The sequence below is a fragment of the Tilletiaria anomala genome, assembly GCF_000711695.1.
Source record: "Tilletiaria anomala UBC 951 chromosome Unknown K437scaffold_27, whole genome shotgun sequence".
Taxonomy (NCBI): Eukaryota; Fungi; Basidiomycota; class Exobasidiomycetes; order Georgefischeriales; family Tilletiariaceae; genus Tilletiaria; species Tilletiaria anomala.
Genome location: NW_013546995.1, coordinates 131,473 through 147,530, shown reverse-complemented (window position 1 = coordinate 147,530; position 16,058 = coordinate 131,473). Strand labels below are relative to the sequence as shown.

The following is a 16,058-nucleotide window of genomic DNA, read 5'->3' as shown; positions in this document are numbered from 1 at the left end:
GAAACTGGCCGGCACGGCAATGCTGTGACTGCCAGATGCAGTTGCAAGATGGTCGTCAGACTGTGCGCCGCTTCGTGGACTCTGACTATCGCCCCGGAGACCACCATGGCCAGGGTTGTCCAGGCCGGGTACGACAAGACCGAGCGAATTTTCCTGTCCTACAGGCAGATCAGCCAAGGGTGAATGTAAAGGTGTGGTGCTCAACGAATAGTAGGGCTCGTTGGTGGCTGTGTAATAATTCGGTGATGGGTCGCGCACTTGTTGTTGGCGGTCGACCAGTATTGGGGATGGCGAGGAATCACCGTGAGGGCTCATGTTGAACACCATGCCTGTCAACGAGGGCCGCATCACACATGGTGTCAAACATACATTCCTTCGTTCTTCGCCGCTTAGCCCTATACTCACCTCTGTATGCTCGCGCTGTAAAGGAGGACGAGCAGGAGTGGTGAGCGTGTGCGAAGCAAGGGGTGCGGCAGCTGCGACGCGTGTCCTCAGATCAAGTCAAGTGCTGTAAGACAGGACCGTACGATTCGCCTGACGGCGCGTAAGGAGGTGGTGTTGGATTGGTGCGCTTCGAGTTGGAGATCTGAGCCACAAGTTGAGGCGGTTTGGAATGATGGATGTAGGGAGGTGGGGATGTGATGAGATTGTGTTGCAAAGGATTGCAAGGAGGACTTTAAGGGGTGAAGCGGTGGGGGTTGTTTTGGTTGCGAAGAAGTCCATGTACTACCAAGGGGCCGCCGGCCGAGGCGTGCGATGTCCATACATATGCTGGCCAATCATTTAATCGTAATGATTCATGTATATCCTGCAGCTCCTCTGTGATGATTTGAAGTTCGGGATCACAATCACACAGACTCCAGTGGACACGGATGCAGACGGGTGAGCAGCAATCTTTCCGTCCAGATACACACATACAACAGGATACAACACGATGACCGTGGGTGATGCGGTGATTGTGGCAGTGGTAAGATGTGGGCCGCGGTCCGGGGAATCGCGCGATCTGCGTGGACAACTGTATCTTGTAGATGGATGAGAAAAAAGCCGAAACAATGATAAAGGTAGCGTATTTACCACAGAAACAAGCAAAGCCTTTCTTAAAATTCTACGGTCACACAGTCCAAACACCAAAGAACAATATGGATCGCGTTGTGGGACTAGCGCCTGGCTTCGGGCCAACACCGCGCGTCCGCATGTATTAATGTGTAGCTGAAACAGGGCTGACGGGGAGCTGGTCGTGTCCTCTCCAAGTCCATTCCCATCACTCTATCCATATCCATGGTCTCATCGGCTCACATGCTCATGCGGGACGCCGTATGCACGTACATACGCCCACGCGCCAACCTGCTGTGCGGACGTGAACGCGCCGAGCGAAAGCTTGATACCAACAACTGCAACACTGTGATATTCATTCGATACATACATGCATATATGAACACATTGATGCGGAGAGGTATGTAGTTTGCATACCCGTGTATATTGTGTACATATCAACGCACTTCCTGCAACTTTGCACAGTCTTACGCTGTGCAGCATGGGCGCTTGTCCACATGTCACATACCTACATATTTACATACATACATACGTGCATACATAAGAACGGGGGAATATCGCACCCCCTGTTGGGCAGTCTGACATAGCCTGGCGCTCCACACGGAGCCTTTAGGATATTATTGGATGGCAGTATGTCTGCCCTAGTGCAAGGCATAGGCATGCAGAATGCTCAGAATGGCTTTTGGCCATTGGAGTTTGGAGGCCAAATGACGAAATGGCCCCCGGGTCCCAGGCAAAATGCAGCAGGCTGGGCAGTGTGCACTTTTCTGTCACCAGTCAGCACTCATGATACACATACTCGTACATAGTAGCAGATACATCTAGGTAGTGACGACTGTAACCTGGGCACTGGACCGCCTTGGAGCGAATCGATGACATTTGACAAGCAATGATCATCACTTGCTCTCCAATTTCCCCAATTCTCTCCTGCTCTCTACGCTAGTCCCGAAGCCAAGTGATCTCAAGCCTCTTTATTACAAAATTGATGAATATTTTCTTTGACAATTCTCATCATGTCAACACCTATGAACAACACGCCCTATTCCGCCGATCTCAACGACAAAGCATATCAAGGCGCAGGCCATTGCACTTGGCGGAAGGCCTGCAGGGATGCTGCAAGCTCCAGTCCCGGAAGGAAACATGCAGAAGAACCTTTTTGAGCTCGTGCTCCTCATGCGTCACCGCGACTCGTCAAAGCGTTAACAATGGCTTCCAACGCTCCAATCCAATGTTTTAGTTCGGACTGCGAGTGGGTACATGTGGACCTGGTGAGATTCTAGGTGACCCGGACTACTCCAATTCTATCTCAGCACAAGACTCTTCAGCCTTCTAAATCGAGCCCAGGGAGGTCGGCAGGAACTCAACCGGTCATAAGACGCCCGGATGCCGAGCTGCCTGTTGGAATAATTTGCCACCGTTTTCACAAGGTTGAGATGCCTGGGTGTGGGTAATGGACGTCAAATGTGAGCCTATTTATGTGCCAATTGAATTGGAGCCGACGAGCGGTGTGCCCCGTGACATGCGCGTGACGTGTGCATGTTTTTTATTTAATTCACGAGCTGTAATACTTTCAATCATCGACCACAGGACAGTTGCATTCAGTACAATTGCCGCCGTTTTGTAACTTACAGGCTGCATGACCAGTTGGCAGCATACATGACTGCGGTCTCATTGCACTCCGCAGTCTTCTCATCTTTCATATCTCCCATTCCTTAGGCGGCGAAGCTGCCAAGCGCCAAGTCAAGGCTCATCGCTTCATCGATAATCAGTCCTCGACTCTTCAGTTTTGCGCTTCATGATGAAGCTTCGAGCGGCGTCAAGTGCTGAGCGTCATCCTATCAGGCACCAGTAAATCCATTAACAAATACATATCAGAAACAGCCAAGATATGATATAAGATCTCAGAGCTTCATGATAAACCGGGCTGAGCTTCACAACCTGCTTGAATATACCCGCAATACTGATCGCCTTGAAGCTGTCTTCGTAACAATCTGGAGGAAGTCCCTACTGCAAACACCACGATGCGCCACGATTTCGAGAGTTCCATCGACGATGAGACAGGTTGAGATCTGAAATCTGATTTCTCAAACAGCAGGAACCTGAGAGGGGAAAGAGCACAGTAATGTGCCAGACTGAGCCTAGCACAGCTGACAGCGGACGCAGGGTGCAGGCAGAAAGATCTATGGCTATTGGGGTCTATTGTGGTTGCGGGACCTGTGCCATGGGCCCATGGCGCATGCCAGATCCCTTGGGCAATCACTGCGACATGCTGAGGAAGATGGGGTTCTTTGAATGAGGGGGAAATCAAAATTACAAAAGAATTGGAAACATACATACACTGCAAGGGAGCTGAAAGAAACATGCGATCATCGGGAACAGCACGACGGATTGAGTCGGTGATCGGTGGGAACTGGAAAGTCAATCAAATGCGTTAACATTGTGACATGGGTTGATGTTCGCATGTTGATGGTTGACATTTCACATTTGACAGCTGACACCTCGATGCCCATATCTATTTACATACTACGTTACGAGGCCTGGGCTGGTGGGCTGGCGTGTGTGGGCTGACGTGATTTATCGTCATTGAGGGGGAGACAGCGTTAGGCTGCCTAAAATGGCGCGTCCGCACTCATCTGGAGCGATTGATGACTTTTCACTTTCTCACGCCTCGGAGGAACGCATAATGACCCTGCGAAGCCAGATCCTGAAAACTGAGACGGGAGTCGGGGCAGGCCGGAGCGCCCGCATGCTTACCTATCATGTAAAGCAACATGCAATATTGGGTAGGGAGGGGTACGCACTGGCGCAGTGACTGGCGCTCCCGCCTGCTCCGGCAGGCTCTCTTCCTGACACTTGGCAGTGAGTACATACAAGCATGCAACAAAGGCTGATTGCCCACTCTCCACACTCACCAGCATGTAGCAACATTTACATACAAGGTCGCAGATCTGAGCTAATAACCTTCAATTGACCAGCCACCAAAGAGCCAGGCACGAAGGCCCCAGCCACAGACAACACAGGACTGACACAGGCTTCCATTGCCAGTAACCGCCGGCAATCCATTCTGAGGATTTGATCTACAATATCGGATAATGTCCAAAAATTAATTGATGTTTGGTCATGCGATAATACTACGTACTTAAAATTTTATGTATTGTGTTCTTGTTGATTGATTCAATGGCACAAACGTCTTTCTTGCACAACCTGCACGCAGAGATACCATACGCAACCTCTTCAAAATATTTATTGAAAGCAGACAGAACGTGAAGCATGGATCCTGGAACATAGAGCTTTTCAAATCATCAGAGCAATCTTCACTAGCCACTTATCTCGTCTCGGGCTACAAATGGCATGCATGCATAAACATGTGTTGTCTACATTTCACAGAGCATGTAACTTTGTTGAGCGATGAATTGGCACTGGCGTCCGGCATCACCGCATTGAAAATGGGTGGCTGGAAGTCTGGGCAGGTACCGGCTGCTCTGGGGCTGGGTGAACTGCCGAGGCACGGTGAGGCGCATGCTCAATGCTAGCGGGTTTATCGAGTCCTGCGGGGAATGAAGGCCTGCCGCCCTACCCACTGTCCGTCTTGTCAAGTGATGTCTAAAATATATGTATTTCCGTATGTAAGTAATAGATTTCGGGCCCCCAAATCCCGAAACTCGAAAGCAGGCGGCGAAATCATGCCCCTTCATTGCGAGTCACCTGCCAGTAGCTACGGTACGTAACGGGCTAGGTACGTACATGTGCCACTCAAATCCTCGCATGCTCATCACCTGTCACATCTCACACGTCACATCTCACATACTCGGTACTCACGACTCAGAATGATGTGCTCATTGCACAGTAATCGCTACTCACCTACTCGTCGCTCACCAGCGGCCACTCGAGACAGCCCCACGCCAACTCCCAGGCCACAAGGTCCCCGCTGGCCTGGCTTGCACCTGCTTACTCGAGCATACTACAACCCCGCTCACCGCTTGCGACTTGAGTCAACATTGTGTTGCAGCACGGTAGTAGTCGGCAGTGTCAATCATTAAGTACCAAACATCAAGCATTGAGCATGTAGGTGAAGTTGGTCATCGAGCATGTACTGGTTGAGTTCCAACCTTGTCAGAAGGTCAAAATGATATAAAATAATAAGAAGCTGAACGAACCCGCCGACGAAGTGGGCTCTCGGTCTACATGCTCCGGTCGAGGTGCTAGGCTTACATGGGAAGCTGTTACTCGAGCGTGGCGTAGACGATGAGCCAGCCTTAGGCATTGGGCGGTGACCGTTCAGCGGGTGAGCGTTGAGTATTGAGTAAGCATCGAGTATCCAGCATGGAGTATTCCGTACTTTACGATTCATTATTATTGCTTCATCCTCATGCTGCATGCCCATCCGCTCATCGCTCGAAATGCAGATTTCAGATGTTCAGATATTCTCCCAAGGATTTCAACTTTTCACAATATTTCAACATGCAATTTCATCTGACATGCTGGCTTGTGGAGGCTGCATGTAAAGCCGAGCGTCTGTCGCCTCTCCGTGTTAGCTTCATCATCATAGGATGAAGATGAAGATTTTATCAGCGGAGATGTTTGGATAGTATCGCTTATCATGAAATCAGAATAGCTTACGCACATAATGGGCCGCTGCGCCTGCAGGGTCCAAGCCGCATGAATGACCAATGTGTGATTGTATCTGGCAGGTGCGCCCTGTGACTCACGCGATCGTGATCGCGAGCAAAAACGCCAAGTCGAAAAACGAAAGTTCCAGGCTTCCACAAATGTTTCCGAGTCGCCCTTTTCCATATTTCACTTCGAGACCCAAAACTCGAGCCCACCGGGCACAGGTCATGTACATTTTTGGTTTGCAAGGATGTATTGAACAAACGAGCTCTTGTTGGCCCATGGAGATTGGTGCCGTGCGCTCGCAGCAACGGCCAGCCGAGGACAACGTCGAACCAGTCGGCCCGCCTCACGTTTCTGTCCCGGACGACGTGAGGTCGCTGGCCGCCACGGTCGCCGTCGCTTACGCCATCTGACCGGACTGGAGTCGAAACCATGACAGACCCGGTCGCATCAGCATGCATTTCCATGCCGAGTGTAGTACAGAGGTAGTGCGAAAAAGCGCATCTGCGGAGCCGGAGTCGACAATAACTATGACCGGGCGACCCTGGATCAGGCAGGGGAGGAGGGCAACGGCTGTGAATGGCGACGGTCGAAAGGCGAAGATGTGTGAGCGCGGCGGCGAAGTGGACAAGGCCCGCTGGGAACGTATCGCACCCCTCTGCCGGTTGGCTTAGCGCTTCCTCTTGTTATTGGCCTTGCTGCTCGTGGCTAGCGTCAGAGCTGCTGCACTTGCAAGGCAGTCGGCCCATCTATCATAGAGCGAGTGCGAACAGCCGTTCAGGAGGGGTGTTCAAAATGTCGAGGCTAAGTCGTCGGCCGTGGTGAGAGTGGCCAGGAGCAGTGTGGCTTGGGTCGCGGGAAGCGCGCAGCGAACAGCGAACAGCGAAGGCGAACTTGTCGACGTCTGACAAGTAAGCAACCATCTCGGACTAGTACGTCAGGGATGTCGCCAGCAGCGGTAGCGGTATACCGGTTCCCGCTCACCACTTCACGGCGGAGGCGGGCGACCGCGCTGGTATGATCGACGCCTGCCTCGAGTCGGGTGAGGAGTTGGTTAACTGAGATAGAGGAGCCGAAGACTTCCAGACCCTTCGACCCTCTCGGCTTCGGACCGAAGACATTGAACAGAAAGTGATTGTAGACCGGGGTGATGGCCCACAGGCGATGGCTACCTCCTTGGGCCACTTGGGCAGGTAAAGGGAATCATCGTCGTCCTCCCGGATCTTTTCCGCTACAGCCATGAAGCCCCTGTTCAGACGAACGTTGTTGTTAGGGTGTGTGGTCTCCCCCTCGGATTTCGGACCGCTCGTCGCCGGTGCCAGTGCTGCGATCGCCCTGCGGAGGGTTGGTCGCGGAGTGGGGTCGGCCCTTCAGCTGCATCTTGACGAAATTTTCGGTTGTTGACGGTTCACGAAATAATAGAGGGACTTCAATGAATTGCGTTGCGACCATCGACGCTCACAGTAGGAATGGGCAGGGGTGGAGAGGCCCGCTACGATGGCAATGACAATGGCTAGATTCATACAAGTCTGAGCAATATACACGTGCATATACCATAGTCCACCCTGAGTTATAAGTGTGGCGCCGATGGCAGGCCAGTACCGCGGTAGGGCTGAATGCATTGTCACCTGTTCCTCTCCGTCCTTCACAACAGCTCTTGGTACAGCCTGCTTTGGATTCAGTTCTGGGAGCAGAGTGCTTGAGCGGCCTGAACGCCTGAACCGTGATGTGTGAGATTAACGCGAACACGTCTCAACGCGTCGTTGAAGCCAAGACACTTTCAGGACCGCCCCAGGCGGCTCCAGGTTGTTCCCAGGCTGTCGAAAGTCCAGCAGTGCCCTGTACATGGGCCCAGGGCTAACCCACGCATGGTGCTCGTGGCCTCATCGGGCTTCTGCAGCTGGGTTAGCGATGTAGCGACGTGCAGTGCGCAGGCCTCATTAGTGCGCCAAGGCGCCTGTGAGGCTCGAGGATTTGAGCAAATCCTCCCCTTCTTGCACACTGAATCATCAGAGTTTGGGCTAGAACTCATGAAGGTTCGTTTACATACAGTAGGATGAGTACTCCCGAGTACTTGGCCCGGAAACTGTGTAGGCCTCTGCCTGAAACCCCAAACTCCTGGTGATTTTGGAGCCTTTTTACACCGAATCTTACCGTGGCCCGGAATATCCGGAGAATTTCCTTGTCTGGGACTGCGACCAGCCGCTCAAGGAGTTTCAGGTTCATAGGGAGCGTACCATATGCCATCAGCATACGGCAAACATGGCACATACACACAAATTGCATGTGTGAACAGTGACCACAAGGGTGGTAACCGGTTGGTCACAATGATAAGCACAGAAGCACGATGCGTGCAGCAGCGTTCGCCCGACGCTGCAGGAGGACGCATCAGCCTCCCCCGAGAGGAACGGGGATTGTCGCAACGCGACGACTTCAATCTGATTATCTGAATGGTCCATGCGTATGCATGTAGCTATCCCGTTCTGCTCTGAACGGTGCTCGGATACCGGGATCCTTTACCGGTTGACACTGAGCAGTCTCACTATTCCCACAGCGGCCAACGGTGAACGATCAAACGATCCAGGATCAATTAATTAACATTAAATGCATCAACGACCAAAGATCGGCGAAGGCTTGCCCGGTGCCCCCGACGAGCTCAACAAATCGGACCGATCACCGACGTCAAAATAGGCCGAGCCACCAAGGTCCCGCCATTTAAAAGGCCCCGAACAACAGATTACAAACCACTTGTACGTGGTGCTCCATACTTCATGTTGGAACAAGCCGCTTCTACGCGAAGGGCGAGACATTATGATTGATGTCAGAGAGAACAAGCTACCAAGCGTTCAATAACCAATCGCCAAGTCGTTGCGCTAGTAGTACAGTCTTTTTTCCTTCTTTTCAACGCTATGATGAGTGTGCCGTTCTCTCTCACGCTCTCTGACGTGGGCAGCGTTCTGGCAGATCCCCACGCAGTTACTTCGTTACGTGACAATGCTCTTCTGCTCGAGTGGGTGCTCTCGGTCTGGTCACATGTTGCGGAAAAGTAGAGAGAACAGCGCTCACTGACCCCATCGCCCACCAGCGTAGTTATTGTATGCAGGGTAGCTGCCGTATCCGCTGTTCTGGCCGTAGGCAGAGTACTGCTGGTAGTAAGGCTGTTGTTGCTGTGGCTGCTGCTGTTGAACACCCTGTTGGGGACCACCTTGCTGCTGCTGCTGCGGCTGCTGCTGTTGTTGCGGTGCGGTGCTGCCTTGAGCATACTGGCCAGCAGCAGGGCGACCGCCCTGCGAGGTGAGGGACTGCGCGGGTTTGCTTGAGTCGTACGCGCGGTACGGGTCGAGCGAGTTGTGGATGCTAGCTGGTGAGCCACCTGTGCCGTTGATGCCGGCCGCGCCATTCTTTGGCCCGCTGACTCCCTGCTTCTGGACCCCAGGAGACTGGCCAGGCATGACGTTGCCGAAGGAAGAACCAAAGCCGCCAGCGGCTTGGTTGTTGCCGCCATAGTACTTGGAGTAGTCCGTGGACGCATTGGACTGTGCGCCGGCGCCGCGCGAGTAGGCGTTCTGGCTGTCATAGCCGCTCGTGATGCTGCTGGCGGTCTGGCCGTAGTTGCTGTAAGCAGAGAGATCGCTCTGCGACTGGTTGTACGGCGAAGCCATCGTGCCCGGAGTGCTCGGCTTGGAGAGATGCGACTGCTGCTGTGGCTGGCCGCTGTGCTGATTGTACAGCGGGTACTGGCCGTAACCGGGTTGGCCGTAGGCATGTTGGAACTGGTTAGGGAGGTAGTAGCCAGGGTAGTAATATGGCATCACACCAGGGAACTGCTGAGCTTGGTGCTGCATACCCGCTTGTTGCTGCGGCTGCTGAGAGCCAGACTGCGCCTGCTGTTGCTGTTGCTGCTGTTGGTGGTCGAGTCCTTGACCGGTCGCCTGCTGCTGGCCCTGCTGAGCAACTTGCGCCTTGCCATCATCAGTGCGAGCGCTGCTGAAGCCGAGCGAAGCATTCTGGTCGTAGCTCGAGTAGAAGCTGGCGAGTCGCTGTGCATCGAGGCCGCCGTACATGGCCGAGTAGTCCTGCAGCAATTGCTGTTGCTGCGGCGCCTGCTGCTGCTGCGGAGTAGTTTGTGCGCCGAGGCTCGCAGCATACGGCGCAGCCTGCTGGGCCTGTCCGGGAGCTTGTGACGGGAAGCCGTATGGAGCTGAGCTGTACGCATCCCCAAAGCTGGCGAGCGCGGAGGGCTGCGGCTGAGCGGCAGCCTGTGCGAATGAGTCGGTCTGCTGACCCTGGTTCTGAAGGCTCTGCGTCTGGGCAGCCACAGCGCTCTGCTGGAAGCGGTCGTGCAGGCCTGCGCCTGGCTGCTGCTGTTGTTGATGCTGCTCTTGTTGCTCTTGCTGCTGCGGTTGGTGGGTCGGGACGGTCTCCTCCAGCTGTTGCGGCTGCTGCGAGGTCTGCACGACGGGTGCATCTGTCGCAGCCTCCGCCGTCTCGGGTGCGTCGGCCGCGTCGATGTTGAGCGAGCCGAACTGGACGCCCAGGTTGTCGAGCGCGGCTGCGCCGCAGGGCATAACGACTGGCTGGTCCTGCTTGGGACGCTGGACATTGCGCGTGGCAGAGGCAACCTTGCCCGGTGCAGGCTTGGCTGATGCGGCTCCCGCTTCAACCGGGACCGCCGGGGCGGCAACTTCTGCTTGCGGGGCGCTCAGAACAGGAGCAGCTTCTGTTGCCGCTACTGACGGCAATTCCACAGAGGCCTCAGGGATGCTTTGCGCAGACTCCAGCTGTGTGGCGGAGTCTGGAGCTGCGGGAGCCGGGGCTGCGGCATCGACGGGAGTGGTGGCGGTGGCAGCGACTGCCTCTGGGGCGGAGGCCGGTGCTGATACCTGCGCGGGTGCGACAGGCGCGGGCTGAGCTGGCTTTGGTGGTTCAGCCGGGCTATATGCCGGCAGATAGGGTAACTTGTCAGTTCTTCTTGACAGCAGGACTCACGGTGGGGGTACAGCTTCCACACCACTCACCGAGCGATTTGAGCCCACGACATGCCGACCTTGCTCGCCTTTGCCGCTGCTGCTGGCGTAGGCTTGGAAGGAGACGAGGCGGGTACAGGCACGGGCGCGGGCGCCGCGACGGGCGCTGGCTGCGTCGCGACTGTGGTAGCGGGTGTCGACTGGGAAGGCTCGTCACTCCAAGAGTCTGTAGCGGCCGCGGCGGCTGCCGGTTGGGCGCTCCATGAGTTGGCAGCCTCCTGGTCTGCAGCAGTGACGGTTGGCTCCGCGACTGCCGCGGCCGCCGCGGCGACGGGCGCTGCTGTCTTCGGTGCAGCCTTTTTCAGCCTGTCGGCCCAGCTGGGGCCTGTGCTGGTCGGAACTATGGGCGCCTGGACGGCCTCTTCGGTTGTGTGGTGGCCATTCACCTGCGCCGCATCCGCTGCGCCGCCGCGACCCCCGACCATACCACCTCCTCGACCAGCACCGCGTCCAGCGCCGCGGCCACCTCGGCTGGCGGTGCTTGCGCCACGCACAGGCCGACCTCCCAAGCTGCCGCTGCCACCACCGCTGCGAGCAGGGTGCGCTGTGGAGGCGGCTGTTGACTCTGACGCTGCAACTGGGGTAGTGCTCGAAGTTTCTTTCTTTTGCTCCTTCTTTGGCTTTACCGAGGAGAACTGCTGTGCATGACCTGAACGTGCAAGGGGTTAGAAGCGTCAATAGAAGCGTCTTTGGCAGCTGTCAAATATGGATGTATTGAGTATCATGCACCTTCTGAGATGAGTCCAACCGCAAGCTCGACTTCGCCAGCAGCATCTTGCAACACAAACAGGAGCTCCTCATCGGTCCAGTCAGGGAAGAGCATCTTAAGTTGGCTGAGCTGCTGTGGGTACTTGGACCGAAGCTGCCTCGCCGCCTCCGACTCATCATCTGGAATCTGCTCTTGCTGTGACTTGGCGCCACCGCCTCTGGTTCCTCTATGGCCGCCTCTTCTGACATACCCGCCCGGCCTGCGGGGACCCCCGCCACCAGGTGCCGGCGTGGCAGTCTCTGCTGCTGTATTCGACATTACTTCTGCTGTGGCTGCTGATGCTGTGTGGTCCTATTCGACTCTTTGGCTATGGAGTCGCAGAGAATGAGGGAAGGATGCGACGCAATAGCAAGCGTCCGCTCTGCGGCCTGGAGGTTGGTCTGGGAAGGAAGCTTGAATTGGGGTGTGAATGAACCACGGCCCGGGTGCTTGCCCTTCTTTCCGCCTTTGGGCCCCCGGTGAAATGGGCAGCAATAAGGATACTGCTGCGATGATGATGGCGCTGGTAAATGGCTGGTTGCAATGCAGTTGAGGGTGTGTGGCAAAAGAACGAGCAAGCGAGCAGGCGATCGACCAATGGATACGCGAGGTATGGGCGGACTGGATGGACGCACGTAGGAAGGAAAGGGAGAAGAAAGCGAACGCTGCGGCGGCTGCGACGAGCGCCAACTCAGACAGGCACTGCGCCCGTCTCTGCTGAGTAACCCTGACAGACACAGTGAGCCGCCTTTTCGTGCGGGACAGCAGCCGCGCACGACTCGCAGCGCATAGATCGTGTGCCACTTGAATCCAGTCTCCTCGCATCGCCCCTCTCAACGAGCCTCTCAGCAACCACCCTCTTCCTCTGCGCACATGCTGCCATCTCATCCACTTGCTCTCTTAGGAGCCTGTTTGGCTGGTGGCATCGCCACAGTCTACAAGCCTGTCAGCGGCACATATCGACGGCCCACAGACTCTTGCAGGGCCATGCCCGTACCCTCCGTGGAATCTGGTGATATGAGCAGGATCCCACGCAACCACCATCTGCTTGCAAACAAATTGGATTCTTAAAAGACACAGCCCGCTCATGTTGGGTGAAAGATGGATTCGTCTATGCATACGACGCGGGACCCGTGAAGGATCTTATAATCGATCCAGTGCGGTTCGGTACTAAAGCGATTTGCTGTGAGGCCGCTGAGTGCACATCCCCGTCAATGAGGTTGAAAATCATTACATAGGAAAGACGAAGGGGCGCATACAGGTAGATCAGCGTCACAGATCCACAGCCCACAACGTCTCCGTCAGGTGTGCCCGCCATCCGCCGTCCCCTGTCGTCTCTCGAAGTTTTGAACGCGGTCCAGCGTACAAGCGTCCGCAGGATGTATGCTGCACATATGGCATGTCTGCCTGCTGCGGCCGCTGGCAAGGTTCTGTAATAATAGTTCTGTGGTCGTCCACATTGAGCTCCTCTGTTCAAGCAGAAGGCCTCCGATGTGAAACAAGATGCTACGCTCCAGGGCACCACATCCGCAGGGAACATGCAGGAACTAAAGACTGGAGAGCGTTTCGGTCGGTGGGTTGGAGGCATGAGCACAATCTCCCCTCACCGGGTCGTGCATAGTGAGAGTGAGATAGTGAAAGAGTAAGGGACTCCCCCTCTGCCTCCTTCATTCTCCCCCGGCCGATGTCCGACGATGCGACGCCATTTATATGGTATCCCGCCAGTCATGGTACCTGTGCACCACCCTCTCGCTCTCGCACCACATGTCAAGACACAGCAGGCTGTCCACGCTTGCAACATGCATGGCACACACCAGGATCCTTCGTGAGAAATCCTGCCAGGACTCTGGGCTGGACATGACCGGTCACCAGGCTGGCTGTTCCCCCTCGCCATAGTCCAGCCGAAACCTAGTCCGCGAAAAAGAGAGGCCGTCCATCCCTCATACAGCTACGCTATTCTCTACTACGGCCAACCATGTCTATAAAGGTGCCCGGGACGAGCTGCGCGATGACTGCCGCTGCGATCATGACCGTATGACGCGGTCCTCCGCGGACAGCGCGAACAGTTCGCCCTCACCACACAGATCAGACGCTTGCCCGCTCAAACGGCCAGGATGAGCTCGATTGCAAGTGCAACTGGCCACTCGGCCGAGCAGCAGCAGCAGCAGCCGCCATCGCCACTTCAACAAGGCAGCCTGGCCAGCAGCTGCAGTGGAAGCAGCGTAGGCAGCATCTCCAGCAGCCAAGGCGATGGTCGCAACTCGCGCAAGGCGAGTTCCAGCCAGCTGCAGCAGTCAGCCCTGTCTCCCATTAATTCCGACATCCGGAGGCGTTCTGTGCATAGAAAACATCCCGAGAAAGCGGGCATGGCAGCAATAGCGACCGCCGCGGAGAGACCGAGCCATATGTCACAAGAAAGCTTGCAGGCCACAGCCGCTCCACTGCCAATGAGCAGTTCTACGATGCTTCCACCACGACTGGAGGCTCGCACAGCATCGTCGAACAACAGCTCAGAGACGTTGCAGCGGCAGCATCCCCCAGAACGTGACCACAGCGAGGCAAAACATACGTTTGATGCCGCAGAACAAGCAGATGTGCCGCCAACGTCCCTCTTTCCGTGGACCGCACCTCTACCGCACCAGCATCAACCACCACGATCACCAAAGGGGAGAGCAGAGCGCCACTTTCCTCTGCGGATACAGCGGCCGCCCTCCCACATCTCGTTGCTCGCAGACTATAGCATGGCCGCTCCGGTGCCCAGCAGCCCCGGCTCGGCGCGTCTCCCTCCTGCATCGGCGTCGTGGCCCACCTCCTCACCCGGCTCCGGCGAGCCGCGAGGCAGGCAGCCGTCCTCGGCGCCCTCGCATCGCAACGCGCCTTCGCTGGAACGGCACGATGGCGCCGCACAGCCCTCCACAGCCGCTTCATCCACCGATCAGGCGTACACGTCGCACATGCAACTGCAGCAACAACAGCATTTGCTGCTGCAGCTTCCGCACGGGCTCAGGAGCCCACCTGCAGCAGGAGCCGGGAGGGGAGGAGGCGAAGTATCAGCAGCATCGGCGCACCAGTCCTTTACCAGCCCACAGGAAGCGTCATTGGCCGACTCGTACACGACAGACTACTCGCACAGCAGCGCAGTGTCCGGCGCGCCGCCCTCGCGCGCTGCATCGTCGCTCGGTGGCATCGACGCCGACATCAGCAGTGTTGGAACCGGCAGCGCGCGCAGCGACCTCAGCGGTGGTGGAAGCCCGCTGCCCGAGGTAGAGAGGAGCGGCCTGGGAGCCGGCGATGGCGATGGTGAAGGTGCGAACGCTTGTGCTGCCGCTGGCTTTGCTCGTGGCGACGACGATCCAAGGTCAGGTTCGATGCGTGAGTCCGTTGGTGACAGCAACAGCGTCCGGCCCTCTGCGGGCCCGGTGCGCAGCAGTAGCAGTAGCAGGAGCAGCCATTTTTTCTTGGGGCACCACAGCCTGCACGACGAGCACGATCACAACCACGGTCACGAGCCATACGGAGGACCCCTTACGGGTCTGTCGGCCTCGACACCGCTCACAGGTAGCACAGGCATCAGCCAGCTGTCGCTCATGCATGCGCTGCCGCCCTGGGCGGCGGCGCACAACAGGATGACTCGCAACGGGCACGAAAGCAGTCGCGGTGGTAGTGATGGCGGCAGCAGGAGCAGCATTCATGCAAGCGCGGCGGACGCAGCGCTTGCAACGGGCACGGGCGGAAGCGGCGGCTTACTTGCTTCATCTTTCAGCCGACGCGCGACAGTGGAAAGCAGCGACTCGCCCATGTCGGACGCAACGAGCGCGAACGACCTGAACGACAGCGACCAAGCGGGAGGAGCGCGATCGCAGGCGGCTGCTCCATGGCGGAAGCAGCCTGTACAGGGCGTCAGGGGCTCCCTTACTCGGTTCTCCATCGGACACGGACAGGAAGCATCAGCACCTATGCGCGCTGCGACACAGACACCTGTCCAGCAGCAACAGCCGCTGCCGCCCGGGATGCGGTGCCGCGCTGAAGCGATCGAGCCGTGGCAGCTCTTCGCCCGTCTCGAGCGGTGCTACGGGCCGCAGCGCCAGGAAATGGGGGCGCATGGAAAGGCATGGATGCACCCTGCTACGATGGGCAACTCGTGAGTACCCTGCAAACCATGGCTGCACATGCTGGCGTCGCCCTTTCTTTTATTTCCCGCCCTCGTTCTACGCGGTCTTGGTCGCTGACTGCGGACTCTCACATTACACTCTTTGCGATCTTTCCGTGAACATGGATTCCACTTTTCCATGTTGGCTTGTACTGATGGCCCGGTCCTACGATATCCCCGGCGCTTACGACCCTTTTCAGCCTCAACACTCTACATAAAACAACAACGACTGTGACAAACGAGACGAGCCGCACAGCAGTAGATTCTAGGCGGCCAGCAGCAGCAGCAAATGATGATGATTCTGGGCCGCCTGCTGCTACGTCATCCCTGCCCGAAATTCGTGATGATAGAGCTCCTCAACCGCCCCATCATCATCATCATGCTCATCAGCCGACGCCACCTCCGACCGTCGGCCAAGAGCGTCGGATCTCCAGCGGCAGCCGCCATCTCGATGTGAGTGGACCAT

The 16,058-nt window shown here is 56.5% G+C and overlaps 4 protein-coding genes across 4 annotated transcripts; 2 read left to right on the top strand and 2 right to left on the bottom strand.

The window, feature by feature from the left end:
- Nucleotides 1-4,871: 4,871 nt before the first annotated feature.
- On the top strand, nt 4,872-5,121 carry K437DRAFT_255722 (uncharacterized protein). Its single transcript, XM_013388556.1, has one exon. The coding sequence runs from the start codon at nt 4,881-4,883 to the stop codon at nt 5,091-5,093; it is 213 nt and encodes a 70-aa protein (XP_013244010.1). The 5' UTR covers nt 4,872-4,880; the 3' UTR covers nt 5,094-5,121.
- Nucleotides 5,122-8,463: 3,342 nt separating this feature from the next.
- On the bottom strand, nt 8,464-12,046 carry K437DRAFT_255719 (uncharacterized protein). Its single transcript, XM_013388555.1, has 3 exons — nt 11,424-12,046; nt 10,686-11,343; nt 8,464-10,602 (listed from the first exon to the last, which is right to left on the bottom strand). Exons 1-3 carry the CDS (start codon nt 11,719-11,721, stop codon nt 8,730-8,732), a joined length of 2,829 nt encoding a protein of 942 aa, XP_013244009.1. The 5' UTR covers nt 11,722-12,046; the 3' UTR covers nt 8,464-8,729.
- Nucleotides 12,047-12,506: 460 nt separating this feature from the next.
- K437DRAFT_90652 (uncharacterized protein) lies at nt 12,507-13,117 on the bottom strand. Its single transcript, XM_013388554.1, has one exon. The coding sequence runs from the start codon at nt 13,028-13,030 to the stop codon at nt 12,554-12,556; it is 477 nt and encodes a 158-aa protein (XP_013244008.1). The 5' UTR covers nt 13,031-13,117; the 3' UTR covers nt 12,507-12,553.
- A 1-nt stretch (nt 13,118) lies between these two features.
- On the top strand, nt 13,119-15,776 carry K437DRAFT_90681 (uncharacterized protein). Its single transcript, XM_013388553.1, has one exon. It carries the CDS (start codon nt 13,557-13,559, stop codon nt 15,585-15,587), a length of 2,031 nt encoding a protein of 676 aa, XP_013244007.1. The 5' UTR covers nt 13,119-13,556; the 3' UTR covers nt 15,588-15,776.
- The last annotated feature ends 282 nt before the right edge of the window (nt 15,777-16,058 follow it).